We start from the raw sequence: 16,823 nt of genomic DNA on the forward strand, positions 1-16,823 counted from the left end.
CAAGACCCCCACAAACTTTTCCAGTCTCAATTCGCACAATTCAACCAGGGATTTCAGTGCTTTCTAGACTGAGTATGGTTGTAACACGGAGAGTTGTAATGCCAACAATTCTACCAATCAGGGATGAGATAGGAGTCAGATGATCATTTCAGTGTTTTTACCACTTTCTGCTCTGTTGTCAAGCATGGAAACAGATGCATGCAGATTTTATTGAATAAAAACAGATTTTGAGGTAAGAAAGTAATATTTTTGACCAACACCAAACTCTTATACTTATACAATTGCCACTAAAACCATATGATTTACAGTAATTTAAACTGTAGTTGGTTAGGCAGAATGTGATGCATTTTACCCCTGGTAATTTCATACCGCTATGCAAATACAGTTGGCTAAACAATGGCAGGCAGTGTTGGGGTGGGTTGTAACAACCATCCCTTTTCAGAAAACTACCAATATTTCTTGATTTTGTTCATTTTTAAGCAGGCCTAGGCAGTGGGAAAAAAATAATACAATACAATAATCCTAATACATCTATTTTTCAAGCATATTCTAAGGTGTGGCCTCTGTTTTTGCTTCATTTCTCTAAGTGTCACAACCCAGTGGGGTAGGTTGTAACAAAGGAACACCACGTTTGACATTAAAACACAAGGTCTGTGATATTTGTGCAGGGTCTTAAATAGATGCAACATGTAGTGAACAAATGTGGGTATTTTAGATAAAAGTTTGAGAATTATAGTTAAAAAAATACGGTGAGTTACAGGTGCTGAAGCAAAAAGTGTTACAACCATACCCGGTCTCCCCCATTTGCCAAGAATCAGCTTCAAAATGATAACTCAAACAAGACCATGGACAAGGAACAACTTACTCTGGATCGACTCCATCTGAGGTGTTGTCAAGTTCCATTTTTTTTTTAAACCACCCAATGTTGTTGGTTACTGGCTCTTCTGGTCATGGATAATAGAGTCTCCCCTCTCATGCGTTTGGTTATGGTCCCTCTTGTTATACGTCGTCTGTCTGTTGCATGGCAACAGAACCTTATTTCTAAACGTTATCATACCATACATGTGAATCCAAATCAATCGTGATACTGGAAAGGTGGTGCAATAATGCAATCTTATAACAATGCTTTCTTAAAAAGTAAAAAAAAACAAAAACGTACAGATACCGAAAAACTCCGTAAAAACCCAAACAGATTTTTGAGCCGTACTGAGGGAAGCTTGGGTTTCGGAGACATCTCAACTTCAGAAGCAATTAAATAGAACAAATACTGAATTTAGTGAATCGTTATTCATCTAGCTATCACCTTATCGTATAACATCGTTATTCACTGTTTTATTATTCACAGGTGTATTATGGTGTATTCCCTTGAAAGGTTTTGTTGGAAAAGCTATCTCAAAATATGCTTATACAGATTTGTTACTCTCATCCCTTCTGAGAAAAAAATAAGTCTTTGACCTTCTTTCATTTAAGATTTATGGGGTGGGGGTGGGGAATGGCATTATTACATTACATACAGTCCATACATTATTTGGTATGATAAAACAACAAAAAGTCAAAAAAAAAAAATAAAAAATTAGGTTACATCTATTGAATCATGAGTACAGTAACATGAATATTCCATATATTAATGAAATTTGTTTGCTTTATTACTGTGCAAAACAACATATACATATCTACTGAATGTGTAAGAAGTACAGTATCAGCAAATGGGCCCCCCCCCCACACACAGCGGCACAATACTCAAATGACTGAATTTTCCTATAAATGTGCCTCACTTGCCGAAGAATTTAAAACGGCGTCAGTGCCGAATCTAACCGAGACGCGTGGCGATGGCTTGAGTGCAACACGCAATTCAAAACAGTTACCCTGTTATGTGCCTACAACAGTAAAGATGCTATAGTTTCTTAGTCGTTTGCTGGTGTTTCTGATCCTTATTCTACCTACTAACACATGAGGTATCCAACCAGGTCTTGCACGAAAACAGCAAGCACAATCATTTCCGATTGGAAAAACAAGCTATAAATATTGTATCGGAGGACCACTCTTGGCCGAAACGAGGAATAAAATCAGTAATTATTCAAAGGAGGAAAAAAAAAAAAAAAAAGAAGCTAAATCGATTGACTAGAACTTGTTTATCATAGAAAAATAAGGCAATAGCTCTTGAAGAGGTGGATCTTATTGCCATCCCTGCCCCAAAACAAGCCTGCTGGTCCAGGCTCTTAGTCAAACCCACCGGTTTCATTCATCAGTGTCGACGCAAGGCATTGTCAACGCAAACGAGGGAGATCGCAAGGCCGCTAGCAACCGTGTTGCTCTTATTCCGACAACAACAGACATCACTATGGAGAGAAAAAAAAAAAAAAAAAAGAAGTCCCAAAAGGTTGAGATTGTAAAAGGAAAATTCCACCCCTAAACCAAATCTCGACATCGAAGTTTGCTAGCATCGTGTTGAGTTCTACGTGTTGGCGCGAATCAATAATTCCGCCGTCATATTTAAGGTTTAAGGAGATTAATCTAGTAAGCACCGCTATAGCTGCACTGTATGGAATTAATGTGAAATCTTTGAAGTCCAAAACATAAGATTCTCAGTTAGGCAACAAAAAAGAGGAAGGAATGGACTCCGTGTTCTTGCCTATGACAGATGCTTACCAATAGTGTCAAGTCTCGGGGTGGATTTATCCCTTTAGAATAGACTGAACTACTTTTCGCGTTCGCAGGTACCGCTTAGGGGGCAAGACTACGACAGCGGAGCCGATGGGCCTTCGTTAAATTAAATAACGTCCTTTCACCATTCAAATATGATCTTGCAAAACACGCTGAAAAATTCAAGGCTTGTGCCTTCAAAAAAAAAAAAAAACAAAACAAGTCATGACACGTGTGAGGCATCATTGTGATGCACCAATTACAGTTGTCGACATCCAGGTGGACTTTTCTTTCTTTTTTCAGAAATCAGTCCTGGTCCTCTTAACTCCGGACTCAACTGGTCGAGACATCCCTTGACAAACGGGGTGCATATTCATGCATGGCTGTCGGGTGAGTCTTTAAATGGTATTTGGGAACCTGAATCTTACGAGCATCGACAGGCGCTCATCGCAACGGATCCAAGGGTGGTTTGATGTCAACGCACTAGCATTGGGGTCTTTTTTTTTGTCCCCCGAGGAACACGATGCTCTCTGGGACTCAGCTTCTATAACACGGCTCATTGTTTGTCGGCACAAATCGATCATCGCCGATTTAAAAAGAAAAATTAAGCTGCATTGTTTTCTGCAGCATAGGAACCTGAATCATTTTTTCGATTTGGTCATTTTAATGCTGACGTCAAATTCCCCCCCGGAAAAAAATTAAGAAAAAAAAAAAGAACCTCTTTTTCTAAGCAGATTCATGTGCGTCCAATTTGAAAATCTATTTCCTCACTGTAGCGACAGAGGCATTTGCACGACAGACTACACATCGAACCTGTAAAGTGCTGTCCAATTATTTCCTTATTAGTGAGATCAACAACTCCTGATTTTATTTTAACATTGCAGCCCTAGCTGAAGTTAACTTTCTCTTTAAAAAAAAAAGAAAAAAGAATCAGATTCATCCATAACACTGTCGTGATTATTGAAAAAAAAAACAAACAAACAAAAAAAACTGATCACATAGCTCTAAAATCTCTAAAATGACACCAAATAATCACATCCGCTTGACTTTTAGACAAAATATAGTGTGACGCTTATCAAAACTCGGGTGTGTGACAACGATAATGCGATTCCAAAAATGTTTAAAAGACATTTACAATCTACAGTACATGTTCACCGTCTTCTGCTCTTTCAACGACCAATCGGGTGCGTCTGCGCGTAAACCTCCAAAAACCCACCAAAAAAATTCCGTTCCACTTAATTACTGCTTACAATCGGTTTGGGGGGGTCAGGGCCTCTGAGAATTCTGCGTTCAGTACCCAGTCCGTGTCCAGAGGATTTCGCGGTTACACACCCCTGCTTTACCAACTCTGCTCCAAGTTCATTTATACCGCAGATAAGGCCGTTAAACATTTACTCATCCTTTCATCCATTCAGTCACTCGCATCAGGGCTGGGTTGATGCGAGGCCAGTTCTCCGTTTGACCAGAAGGTGGCAGCATTAACACCGTCAAAGTCACTGAGGACTCCCAAAACATGAAGTTGCTTGATACAAGGTAGGGTGAAGGCTTGGTCAGCTGTGAAGCAGCCTGTGTTCTGGTGGGCAGTGATAGCTGGAGCCTCGCTGGTGTGTACATTTCCGTATTTTTTTTTTTCTTTTTGTTTTTTTCTTTTCTTTTCTCTCTGTACGCCATTTTGTTCGGAGCTGAGATGAGGAGTCGAGCACCGTTAGCTTGCGGTCCCTTGCTGCTTGAGGACCGTGTAGACGCTATCCACTTTGCTCAGCCGCTCGAAGAACGGGATGAGGTCCAGCAGCTCGGTGTCGGACATGTCGTCGAACCACGAGGCCACGGGCACCTCGATGAGAACACAAAGCAGTCAGCAACATTCAGCTTCTACCAATATCTACAACTATTATACATCAAATATGTTGAGAATGTAGGTAAAATGGACATTTTCAGTGCAACATAACAAATATTGGTATAAAAGCTGTTCTACCTAAAAAGAATACGGTGATGTATTGTATTTTCCTTAATATTAAAGCTTTTGAGGCAGCCAATACAACTAAAAACAGTAAAATAGAGTAATATGTGTAAAATAAAATAAAAATGAGCAGATGAAAGGTCGTCTGTGTCACCGTCGTGACTCGTCTTCGGCGGCATGTTCACTCACTGCGTTGTCGGGATGGAAGATGTAGGAGGCAGGGGAGTTGTCCACAATGATGACTTTGTTGAGATCACGACCCAGGCGACTCAGGTCCTTGACGTAATTCCCTCGGTGGAAGACGCAAGACTCCCTGAAGAGGCGGCAGCGGAATGCTCCCCATTTGTCCAGGAGATCAGACACTGGGTCTGCGTACTGAGGCAGATCAAATTCAAGGCATGGATCAAACCACTACGCATCAATGGGCAACGACTCCATTTCTAGCGATAATAAGCGTGTAATTAACTTTATTTTCATTATCATCTTCACACAATGCATAAAAAGCCAAATGTGTTACAACCCGACATTGGTTATCAAACATAATGATGCCTGTCTGTCCATCAAATGTGGAGAAATACACTAATCCCCGGTCACTTTCCTTAACTGTTACCTTGGCTAAACTGGCAGTGAACAGGACACACTCAAACAGTTCTCCCATCCTCTTCAGGAACTCGTCGACGTGTGGCCGCTTCAGGACATACACCTGGAACACACAGCAGACTCTAAAACAGGTTCATTCAGACCTCCTACTTCTAAAAACAACGTGTTCCGGCAGCTCGTAGGCGCCCCGGGGGAAATCCAATATTTTCTGTTCGTGTTCAACACAACCCCTGCGAGTGATAAGCGGATACTTTTCATCTGAATGTTCGAGTCGCGTTGATTGCATTTAAGATTCTTTCCGAAGCTTCTCAAACATTACAAGGCAGAAACGAGAATGCTACACCTGCATAGGAAAGTGACATTTATAAAGACATGCACATAAATCATAGGCAGAAAAAGGACTCGTCTGGTTGAGGTTCCTCCATTTTTTCTTTTTTCTGCTCTTCCTTTCTTCTCACCGGTGCGATGGCGTCTGAGGGCAGCGTTCCTGAACCAAGTCATCCGGAACAGGCTGTGCTTGTCTGAACAAACCTATCCTGGATTACTTGAATCAGGCCCAGACCCATAGCATGTCATCAAGCTCCAAGCAGCCATCCGCAAATCCCTTAAAAGGCAGACGGCACCTACTACACTCAGCAATACAACCGGGAGAGATGCTGTCACACGACGGCAGATAACAACTGTGAAGATCTTTTTTGTAGCACGCTAGCTTTACCTGGTGTACTGTCCCGTCTATTTCCACAGGAATGATGAAATCTGCGTTGTTCACAGGCTGGTGAGATAAAAGAAAAAACATTTTAGTCGAGAAGACGTGGATATTTACACGTGTAAACACTGGAGGAAAAAAAAAATGCGACTGTCTCTTGGATAGTAAAAACAAACTGAAACTTAGGTAAAAACAAACAGGTGTTTGCACACAAAGGACACGACTGTGTTTACTTGGGTTTATGAACCCGTCGGTCTGGGTTTGGCGTTTGCCAGCTGCGACAAAAAATGTCGCAGTCAGAGCCAACAACAACCAGATGGTGAAAACAGTGGATTCTGGAGTGTTTCTTACACTCGAACATAACCGTCCAGTGCTGTAATGTGTGATCGCAGCGGACAAATATGTGCTTTTCAGCAGGTTCTGAGCGTCTGCGTACACCAAGAAATTCAATCTGCTGACCTTAAAAGAACTGTGAACTAGCGTCTCATCCAGGTCTATGACCACGCAGATCTTTCCAGCATCTTTTGACTTCACCGGAGGCAGCAGTGGTTTCGCCTGGGCCTGAAAAAAAGCCCAAAACAAACGTTTCCCCAAATCACATAAAAAACAAAAGGTGAACGATGGCGAGAGGAATTGTGGAGGTGGGCAAAAGCTTGACTGACGAATGAATCCAACCAGCGATGGGAGAGATAAACGCACCTTGGAGACCGTTCCATTCTCTTCCACTAAGAGAGGGGCGTTGTTGTTGACTGGTGGGGGTTCAGACTGGTCCCGACACAGGCAGCAGAACAGGTTGGAGAACAGGCCTCCGCTCCGGGGCTTCTTGGAGGACAGAGAGGGAGAAGAACCTGCGCACAAAAGACAAGAGACCTCACAGTAAGCCTTTCCATACAGAGTTCGATTCATGATCTTCACAGAGATACAGTTACAAACTGACGAGAGTCTCCGAGCTCTTGAAAAACCATGAAATCAGCCCACTACTGCAGGAAGAACGACCTGCAGCCATCCACACAACGTAACTTCGACACAGCGAACGTGAGCCGCTTCCAGTCCTAACTTGAAATAACAGCTTCTAGGCACAAAGCTAACAACGACGTCGCCCGACTGATGATTCCATCTGCAATACAAACTGAACACTCGGCAGCTTCTCGTGTGTTTTTTAGCCTTGTACACAAACCCTGTTTGGAGACACACGTGCCTGTGCCTGGCCGGGAGCTGTTGCGGAACTACTTCTCGTCTGATGTCAGCAGAAAAAAGAAAAAAAAAAACAGCCTCAGCCACTCGAGCAGCACTTTAACACTTCGCTTACTGTACACTGGCATCGAAAAGACATTTAGGCATTCAGGCTCTGCATGGAAACAGTAACAGCCGTAAAATCCAAAGGCAAATCAAGCCACATGTCCACGCTACACTTAAGTGGATGCTAAAAAAAAAAAAAACAGCAGTACACACGTCTTGTTTTTTTTTTCTTTTTTACCCTCTGACCCCACGATGCACATCATTCCGTTCAATATTTGACTTTGCTTGTTTTTAACAACGGAGCAAAAGACTGCTGCCAAACTGATGATTAACCAGACAAACTTAGCAAACAGTGAAGGTGGGGTGCGTGTTGTTTTTTTTTTTGTTGTTGTTTTTTCCAGCCCTATCGCAGTCAATCACCGTTTGTCTGGAAAAGAGCTGTGCACCTGTGCAACTCAACAGTTATTTAAAGATGAGTCACTTGTGTTGGGTTTTATTTTTAGCTGCAGTTTACATACATACACCACAGCCTATGATTGAACAATGACTTTGAGTTGTTGTTCATAAGGTTACATCTTTTTTTCTTTGATGCGTCCTGAACAGAAGCTCCAAACATGCACAACAACAGCAAATCTTGTTATCTTTTCTGTCTGCTCTGATAAGATTAAGTAGGTCGTTTTTAAAGAAGCTAAGAGCGATTTAAGCCACCCTGGTTCCAGTTTCTCAAGTATGCTGTGGTTTCCTCCTTCAACTTCAGCAACTTTTTCAAGTCATAGTTGATTTAAAGTGATTTTTGGGGTTTTTGGACTGTTGGTCAACAACGATATTTGCAAGATAGGGTGCCACCAGGGCCACAGAAACCAAAAGAACCAACTTTTGCTCAGAAACAGGAGTAAAACTGTTGCAACTTTTCTTCTTTCACTTAAATCTTAAGGCATACTGCCACTGAATGAGTAACACACCGACGGAAATATGACAAAACCTACTACTCACTACCGGACATTTGACTGAACTTCGGGATAAACGTTCAGACATCGGAACTTCCGATGTCGATGCGCCTCGTAGGTCATTCGGACTGCGAAAGCACCGTGGCTGTGAATGGAAGCAGCTGAAGATACCACCCCTTTTGAGCTTTTTTGTCAATCATTTGGCTCAGATGACGTAAAAAAAAAAGAAGAGATCTGGTGGTACAGCTAAGAATCAGAGGTAAAACCAAGGACGAGGAAAGTTTATCTAATAAGAGGCTACGTCCGATTCTTCTTAAAAACGACTCGCATTACAATTCAAAATGTTATAGAGCACCGATTACTGCTAATATTGATGAATAGACCATTAACACTTGATAACAGTCGTCAGTGTGTTGATACATTTGTATTGACTGTTGCAGATTTAGCTAATAAAGTGGTAAAAATTTGTATTCTGAATAGCAGTGAAGACCCACGAGAGACGGCACGCCATAAGCCCTGTGAACCAATCTGAAGTCGTAAATTTAGAAAATCTTACAGGGGGCTCACACCAAAAGCGTTGTGAGCGGCCAGCTGCCATTCATTTTCAATGTAAGCTGGCGTCGATGAGCGGCCGGCGTTGTGAGCTTCAAGAGTTGAGAAAGGATCAACTTTATGCAAATGAGCAGTGACGCTACACGACGACAGCCAATTAGGGCCGATCTGGATTCCGAAGGCGGAAAAAAGGCGAAAAAAAGGTGGAAAAATGCGGAAAACGGCAGAGCGCAAACACAAAGAAACACAAAGAAGGCTGCCAAGAGTACGATCCAACCGATGTATGGATGGATGATTATATATATATATATGCTAGTTGCTATACATATAAGCCCCACCCCTTTGGCCGCTTCCGGCTTCTCTGGCCGCTTCCGGCGGCAGAAGAAGTACAAGCGGCAGGTTGTGAGCATCGTGAGCGGCTGTGGTCGCTCACAACGCTTTTGGTGTGAGCCCCCTGTAAGAATTTTGTGACGTCTTCTGGACCAAATAATGACGAGAAGAAAAAAAAAAAAAAAGTAATGCTTCGTCAAAGCCCTGCCCTGCCCTGCACCTTTAGGTGAAAGAATTGATGAGAAACATAAATGGATCATTCTAAAACAGATTTTCTTAAAAAAAAAACGGGTTTATAGACACCTAGTGGCGAATCTGTAGACTGTAACCAACGGGATTCCATACGCTTTAGAAAAGCTGCAGCAGCTCCGATTATCACACAACTCTTCTAAACCAACAGATCCCCATCGATGCTTTGCACTGGACCTTTAATATTTACATGATGAAGTATTTCTTGCATGCAGATAAGTTCAGAAAGTTCAAGGGTTAGGATTAAAGTTCTCAGGAACAGACGGGGCTGTTCATTTGATGTTTTCGAAGTTAATGTCAATGCTGAAAGAAAGAAAAAAAAAAAGAAAAGAAAAATGGTTTGTCACAACATGTCACTCTTTTGTGAAAGAACACACGTGACCCAGCTATTTTTGTCATTCGCGCATGACTTCACCTCCATGTCATGCCGAAAGATCAGTGGTCAAAAGGTTGACCTAAATAACTTCCCGATGAAAATAAAGTCCAAAGCGGCATTGGGAGTTTAAAACTTGCACCGCCAGGAGTGGAATACTGATTTTGAAGCACTGCGATGTAATTCACAACAGAAATATTGTCGGTTCTGAGCCACAGAAGCTCATCTTAGATGCTGAAATCCTTTCTGCTCTTTTTTTTCTTCTTCTTTAAAAGCAAAAAACTCAAACCGGCTCCCCCCCTCTGCCCAGTGAGTCTGCAGTGAACACTTTTCTCTCCCACTTTAGACTTTGTTTCTGTTTCTTTATGCTCCGCACTCCCTCTTTCCTTCTGTCCGGACGTGACCGTGTTACAAACACACAAACCTCTGTTGTCCATCTCTCGCGCCTCTTTCAGCCCCCCCACCCCCGCCCCCCCCCTGTTTCTGGATTCAAACCCAGCGTGACCCTCCCGGGCCTCTGAAGGCCAAAACAGGAAAAGGAAACAGACGGGTATCAGCGGAGGAAGCCACTCGCCAACATGTGTTGGAAGAACAGGAGTAGGTCTGCGATATTATAGGTCTATTATCCATGTGGATTTTTCTCCGTGCACAGTTTTCAGGTGGCTACATTCAGAAAATTCATTTTTATCCTCCTTGTTTGAGCGACAACTTTCAGATATTCCACCCCCGGCCTTCCAGCATTCGCTTTCATGGCCTCATTTGTTCCCAAGGCTCTCGACAAACTGTGGGCCGACACTTTTCTTTTCTTTTCTTGATAGAACTACTGTTGCTTTCGACTTTTGATAAATGTAGGAAATGAGTTTACAAAAGGCATCTTAAGGAAGAAGGCCCAGAGGAAGCCGACACGGAGCACGTGCGGAACTTCCACTAAAGAAACAACCCCTGATGCTCGGACCCGAGTCATCAAAGAGGCCTGGCCTCGTAAATCTTTAGAGGCAATTAAAGTAAAAGTGGTAGTTCTTGAGTTGTAAAAGACGCTTGGCTGGAACATTGGTCAGGTGACTTTTCTACCGTCTTCCAAAGCTTTTTGTGTCACATGCATGAATGCAGACTTACAGAAGAGTCCACAGCCGACTCCAAATTGCCACATTAGACATTTCTTGATGAAATGGTTCATGAAAACATGTCCGTCTATAACTGTTGAACTGAACTGCGCTCCACCATCTGTGAGGAAACCTCTCTTATCAGTCGATGTCTGACATTCACGTTGATGTGGTTATGTGGCCGAGCATCTGCAAAGACTTTCTTCTTTCTTTTTTTCTTTTCTCCATTCTCGTTAATGGTGAAAACTGCTGCATTCTCAGTGCAAGTTGCATGTCTGACTTTCTGTTGGGCTTATGCGCTCCAGGCAATTTGACTCCGCTTCCGTCGAAAATAAACTTAGACGCTTATTTTTAGTAGTTGAGAGCCGTTTCTGCAACCGGCTCTGGTGGCAGCCTCGCAGCTGGAATGTGACACGGCCAGACCGGGTGGAATCCAGCCTTTCTCTGCATCTCCGGCTTCTCTGCGCGGTCGATGAAGTCGGTCCTCCTCGGCTTCCGGATTGGCTAGCGTTTGGTAAGCGAGATAGTTAGGGTTAGGCGCAAATGTCAGGGGAGGGGTCAGTCAAAGGTAGTAAGGGCAAGTCTTCATGGAATACTGGGAAGGAACCAAAAGAGATTCTTAGGAGATAATCAGAAAGCTACTTAGCTGTGTTCGGTAAGTGTCGGATATTTAGGCCAACCAATTGGTGTGACCGGTACATTTCCATGAAAAACAAGCTAAAAGTGAAATCTACTGGCATTTTGCACTTGCCGGTTGTCAGTTTCAGGTCTTCTATCTGAAATCAGGGCTCTGTGGAAGACATCCAATCTGCTAAAGGACCCCTTAATCTTGTTGTCAAGACAGCTAGTTCTTCAAAATTCTGCCTGTGCGTCGGGGTGTGTCATCGTGCTGCGGACTGGCTCCAATCCGGCATATTTTCTTCCCTGATGGCAATGGAACCATCTTAACTCTTACAGCACCTAAAACCTTTGAGCAGTTAACATCCACAGGATTGCATAATGATCACTTTGTGCACATTACACTTTATGGCCGTCAAACCTAACAATTGTGGGAAGTTGCACAATCCATAAACAACCCCATCCCGCAGCCCACAGAGCTCAAAGTATCTAACCGCTCAGTACCGGACCTCTTCAGGACCCCTCAGACATTCTTTGTTTTCAAAATTGGACAGGTGGTCATAACCAAAACCACATTTTCTGCACACTTTATGCAATGTTTGTTTATGCATTTAGCAGACGCTTTTATCCAAAGCGACTTACAGGTAGGCAGGTAGGGTAAGGGGGTCTTGCCTAAGGACCCCTACTGGAGGTAATACCTGTCATGCAGGGGATTTGAACCCAGGTATCCCTTACGAAAGGTGGCAATCATACCTCTACACTATCCCAGTACATGGCGTCGCTGAGGAAGAGGAGGGTACAGGCGCCAGACCGCCCCATCCCGACCTCCCACCAATAGAAAACCAGTGACCACCTCATGCTGTTGCACACGATGTGACTTAGCTGAGACGCTTCACCGGTGAAGCGTCGCAAGAAGGAACGACAGAGTTGCAAAAGCGGTAAAATCTTTGCTGTTCCACCATTTTTAAAAAAAAAATTACCCTGAGCACCTCAGTGTCAATGCAAAAAATGGATGTGTATCAACAAATTCAATAAAGCTTACCAGGAAGAACATGAAATATATTACGATATCTTACGTCTCATATTGCTGAAAGTAAAGTTACGAGTCACCGCGGGTTAGAAACCGATTATTTTTATTTCTTTACATTTGATTTGGGGTCGTATACTAGGAACACACTTGAATATAAAATTTCTTGTCGCCGGGTAATTCAAACACGCCACACGGAGCCTTTGCATTCATCATCAGTTCTTTAGTGGTATCAAGTCATAACAAGTATCAAGTCATAACATCATAAATGTGCACATGCTTCGCAGATTTTTATTTGCATTTATATTGCTCAAATTTCCCGCCTAATAAAACCGCTGCAAGCATCACTTCAATCTAATTTTTCTGTATTTTTAAAAGATCTTGACACTATGTTAAAAAAACAAAACAAAAAAAAAACCACCAACACATGTGGCTTCAAACACAGATCAAACAACTGTTTGATGTGTAGGGCCTTGGTTTTTTTTCTTTTCTTTATAGAACTACTGTTGCTTTCGACTTTTAATGCAAAATGCAAAGAAACAAGCCTTTTACAAAGGTAAAAAAAAAAAAAAAAAACTAACATGCAGATTAAGCACAAACCTCTACCTCACCGTGTTGGACGGTCAGAACGTGTCGAAGCTGAATAATTCAGAGGCTGCTCCATCGTAATATGACATCAGAGTGGAAGAATTCCCTCTGCTTGTACTCATGATGAGACGCTCTGCCTTATCAGATCTTCTCATCAGCTTGGGATGCATTTTAAAGCCTGTCAGTGTTTTCCTGTAACCGACACCTATTCCTCTCCCATTCCTGATCATCTTCGCCTCTCTGGCCTCTGACTTTTAACCCGACAACAAACATTCAGGCTGCCGTGATCCCAAACAACCGAAAACCCCCAAAACACACGAAACACCAGGCGACGGGGCTTTCCTTTCTTACGTCTTAAACACCATACTTTCAAACAGGTCACACGAGCTTGGCACGCATGTCGGTTACTGGCGTTGACGTACTTGATGGCTTATTTAAATCGGCTACAAATCAATCACAAGTTCTGCTTTTTGCACAGGGATTCGGGTGCTTGTGAAGGAAAGGATCTGAAACGGCTTCGACTACCAATTCAACAATAAAAGGGGACAAATTAGCACAAATTATAAGGTCTTTCATTAGCAGGCTGAACTATGTGAACTTTAAGTTCCCACACAAAGTGTAGATGGATAAAACGTGCCATTTCCTGCAAGTGTATGGTCAGAGAGGTGGAAAAGGAGGCAATCTGCATTCTAAAATCCAACCGGCACCCACTTTAATCTCCATTTCTTGGTCACACCTTACAAAATCTATCAAATAAACCATGCAGATTAGAAAAAAAAACACATGCGTTGATATGAAACAAATTATCACGTTTACTCTGGATGGTCTGTACCAGTCCTTAAACATTTAAAGCCGCCATTAGGCTTGGATTTCAGGTTCTAACGTCTCATCTGAGGGCTGCACAAACGTGTAGTGAGCCTGCGTGAGGATGTATGTTTACACTGCATATTTACCAAAAAGTTTTTTTTAAAAAAGGGAGTTAAGTTATAGAGTCTATTGAGAGATGCACAAGATAAAACAACAGTGCCTCAGCTTCTTGTCCAATATCCCAGTGAAGAGAATTTAGCCAATAGGTCAAACTTAAACTGTAAAGATCCCCTCAAAGCCACCCTGATCCTGCTGTAGGTTTATTAGTTTTTTTTTTTTAATCTAACGTAACTAACCAACTTGAGTTCCCACCGTGTCAGAGTCCAAAGCGAGCCTCATAGAGCAGCTGTGCGTCACGGTGGGCAAACATGCTCCCAAAGTATGCGTACGGGGTTACGTAACGGACGGAGCTCACGTACGTCCACAAGAAAACAAAGCGTCCACCTGAGATCATCTCGCTCACACGTCGACTTTTATTGCCAAAACACGCTCGGCTGTAATCTGGGTGCAGCTGAGTAAAGTCAGCGTTTTTTTTTTACATTTTTTTTTTTTTATGTAAGATGACTGATGGGTCACCAGATTACTCAGTAACCTGCGTTTGCACTGGTTTGTGGGACGGCCGCGGTGCCAGAAATCCACGCGAGTGACTGATAACGTTGGCACAACGCGGCAGAAACTGGAATTTTAACTGGAATTTTAAGAGCAAAACATAGTGGAGCGATAAAGACAAAGTTTTATAGGCGAAATATTCTATTAGGACTGAAGTTTACTAAATGATGCACCGGCCTTTTGCTTCCTTGGCTGATTGGTTTCCAAACCATAAAACACCGTCCGCAGCCAAAGACTAAAGAAAGAAAGAAATCAAATCCTTACAGACGGAGTATTTAGGTCATACGGAGGAAAACGATAATGAGATTAGGTTGTTTTTCCTCCTGTCAGGCCTACAATATGCCGGCAAAAAATGTCATGTGCGGCTGAAAATGTGACACCGCGCTCGAGGAAATCCTTTCTGCCTCTTCAAATGAATACGGAGCGGTCACAGAGGCCGGAGGAGACAAAAAAAAAAAAAAAACGAACGTGGCCCGCATTCCTGCAACCTGAGGAAAGCTGCTCGTGGACGGATGCAAGACAAGTCACACCTGCATCTGCGAAACAGGGAAGAACACGACCAAGATGGTGTCGTTTCATCCCACAGTCGTGCAGCTCGGGAAGGTGGAGGCACCCTGAGACACCCACAGGTGAGATGAGCCACATCTGATGCCACTGCCATCAACAGCCGTATTGATGGTTTCAGTCACTGTGTTGGATGGCATCCTGCAGCTGCACCCTTTCACAGATGTGGCACATTTGACTTGTTAAAGATCCACACCGTTTCTATTGCTTTAAACAACAACAACAAACAAAAGAAACCCCTTTAATCTCCCCGAGATGATCACTTTCATTTCTTCCCACTGCTGCTTCACATCCAAGTGTGCGCAGAAGCGGGATTATCTCAACAAACATGCACTTGCTTGCAAGATTCTTCCACTTGAGAGCGTAAATAAAACCCCATATCCCTCGACAAAAGGAGTTTAGAAGCATGTCAAAACAATACAAGTGGGCGAAAAGCTACGGCGCTGGCCTGCAGTGTCCTTAACCGAGCCGCGGCACGTCATTTCCTTCACTTTCATCACAGGCCAAAGGGCCGCAGCCATAATCTATACACAACAAGAAACTCTTGACAGTTTAACTGCTGTAATTGGTTCTCCGCCCCCCTCCCCCCCTTTTTCTTTTTAAGTTTCTATTTTTTTTTCGTAACGTAAACTCTAATATTAGTGCGGCCGAAGCGACTGTAAAATGTTGGGGAGGCAAATTACTGCGCAAGCTCCGAGTTTAAGATCATATCGCGGAGCTGCAAAACTTTTCCGGACATGACTGCAGAGGACAAAAATGAAGACACTCACCCCTCTCTCCAGCACTTTTACTTCCCTCTTCATCCCGGCTGACTTGGGTGATTACTGAGGACGAATTGTCCATCACATCCAGGTCTGGTCCAGAGTGCTGACCTCACACTTTAAAGTTGGGGATTGTTCGCCGACGCGGTGCTGCATGAACTTAATGTGAAAACACAAAACTAAAAAAGCGCCGGGAAGGGGAGGGGGGGGGGACACCGCAACGAGTCGCCTACAGCGCGTCCATTCAACGTCGGGGGGGTCGTTATCCGCTTGGCGAGCCGCTAACGTTGTGAAGTCTGAAAGTTAGAGAACATTTGTGAAGGAGTTGGCAACTTTGATTCAATATGGTGCTCAACTCCGCTTGCAATTTCAAGATACAAACATGGAGGTTTCAAGGCGTCCCATTTCACTTAAAGTGGCGCGGGGACGGAAAGGCCGTACTCAACACTCCGCCTCGCGGCGTCTACAAATTCGACGATGGTCCCTAACGGTTGCCTGAAAAAAAAAAAAACATTGCTCAAAAGTTACATAGGGCTCATTACAGTCAAGTAAAAAAAAAAAAAGAAAAAAAAAACCCAAACAATTTTTAGACTGCGTAATGAAGCAGTTTAGTTATGTACACATATGAACCGTCAGAGCCATAATGCCTTTATGTTGGTGAAACTTGAAAAATGAAAAAAAAAAACTATAATATGTAACTTAAGACTCCGACAACAGCTACCAAAGCAGACACACAAATTAAGTCAGCGACTACGTCTTTACGTAAACGCCGAGTTTACCACGGTTTACGTATACAGTGTGTGGGTGTCGGTCACTACTGTCGTCGTCGTGTAATGACCGCTGATGGTAAAAACTTACCGATGAGTAAAACTTTTTCTTTTTTTTCCCCCCCAACTCCAGCAAAGAAACGCCCAGTTTGGGTCCCCTTGAAACTGCCTGGAGGTTAGGGACCGTCGCGCAAAGGCAGAGTCTGTCTTCTGCGGGGAACGTTTGCTCCGCTCAGGAAGGCAGTTTTACGTTTGACTACTTCTCGTCTTTGAATCACTTAATAATAACACGTAATATTTAAGTTAAAAGTGGATTAATT

The 16,823-nt window shown here is 43.1% G+C and overlaps 1 protein-coding gene across 1 annotated transcript; it reads right to left on the reverse strand.

Moving 5' to 3' along the window:
- Nucleotides 1-1,455: 1,455 nt before the first annotated feature.
- Nucleotides 1,456-16,278, reverse strand: LOC140289481 (carboxy-terminal domain RNA polymerase II polypeptide A small phosphatase 1-like). The gene is made up of 7 exons (XM_072379274.1): nt 15,746-16,278; nt 6,609-6,757; nt 6,369-6,470; nt 5,919-5,975; nt 5,214-5,306; nt 4,793-4,978; nt 1,456-4,477 (listed from the first exon to the last, which is right to left on the reverse strand). The coding sequence occupies exons 1-7, from the start codon at nt 15,816-15,818 to the stop codon at nt 4,349-4,351; spliced, it is 789 nt and encodes a 262-aa protein (XP_072235375.1). The 5' UTR covers nt 15,819-16,278; the 3' UTR covers nt 1,456-4,348.
- Between the last annotated feature and the right edge of the window lie 545 nt (nt 16,279-16,823).

The sequence above is a fragment of the Leuresthes tenuis genome, unplaced genomic scaffold, assembly GCF_036924035.1.
Source record: "Leuresthes tenuis unplaced genomic scaffold, fLeuTen1.0.hap1 SCAF_1, whole genome shotgun sequence".
Lineage (NCBI taxonomy): Eukaryota > Metazoa > Chordata > Actinopteri > Atheriniformes > Atherinopsidae > Leuresthes > Leuresthes tenuis.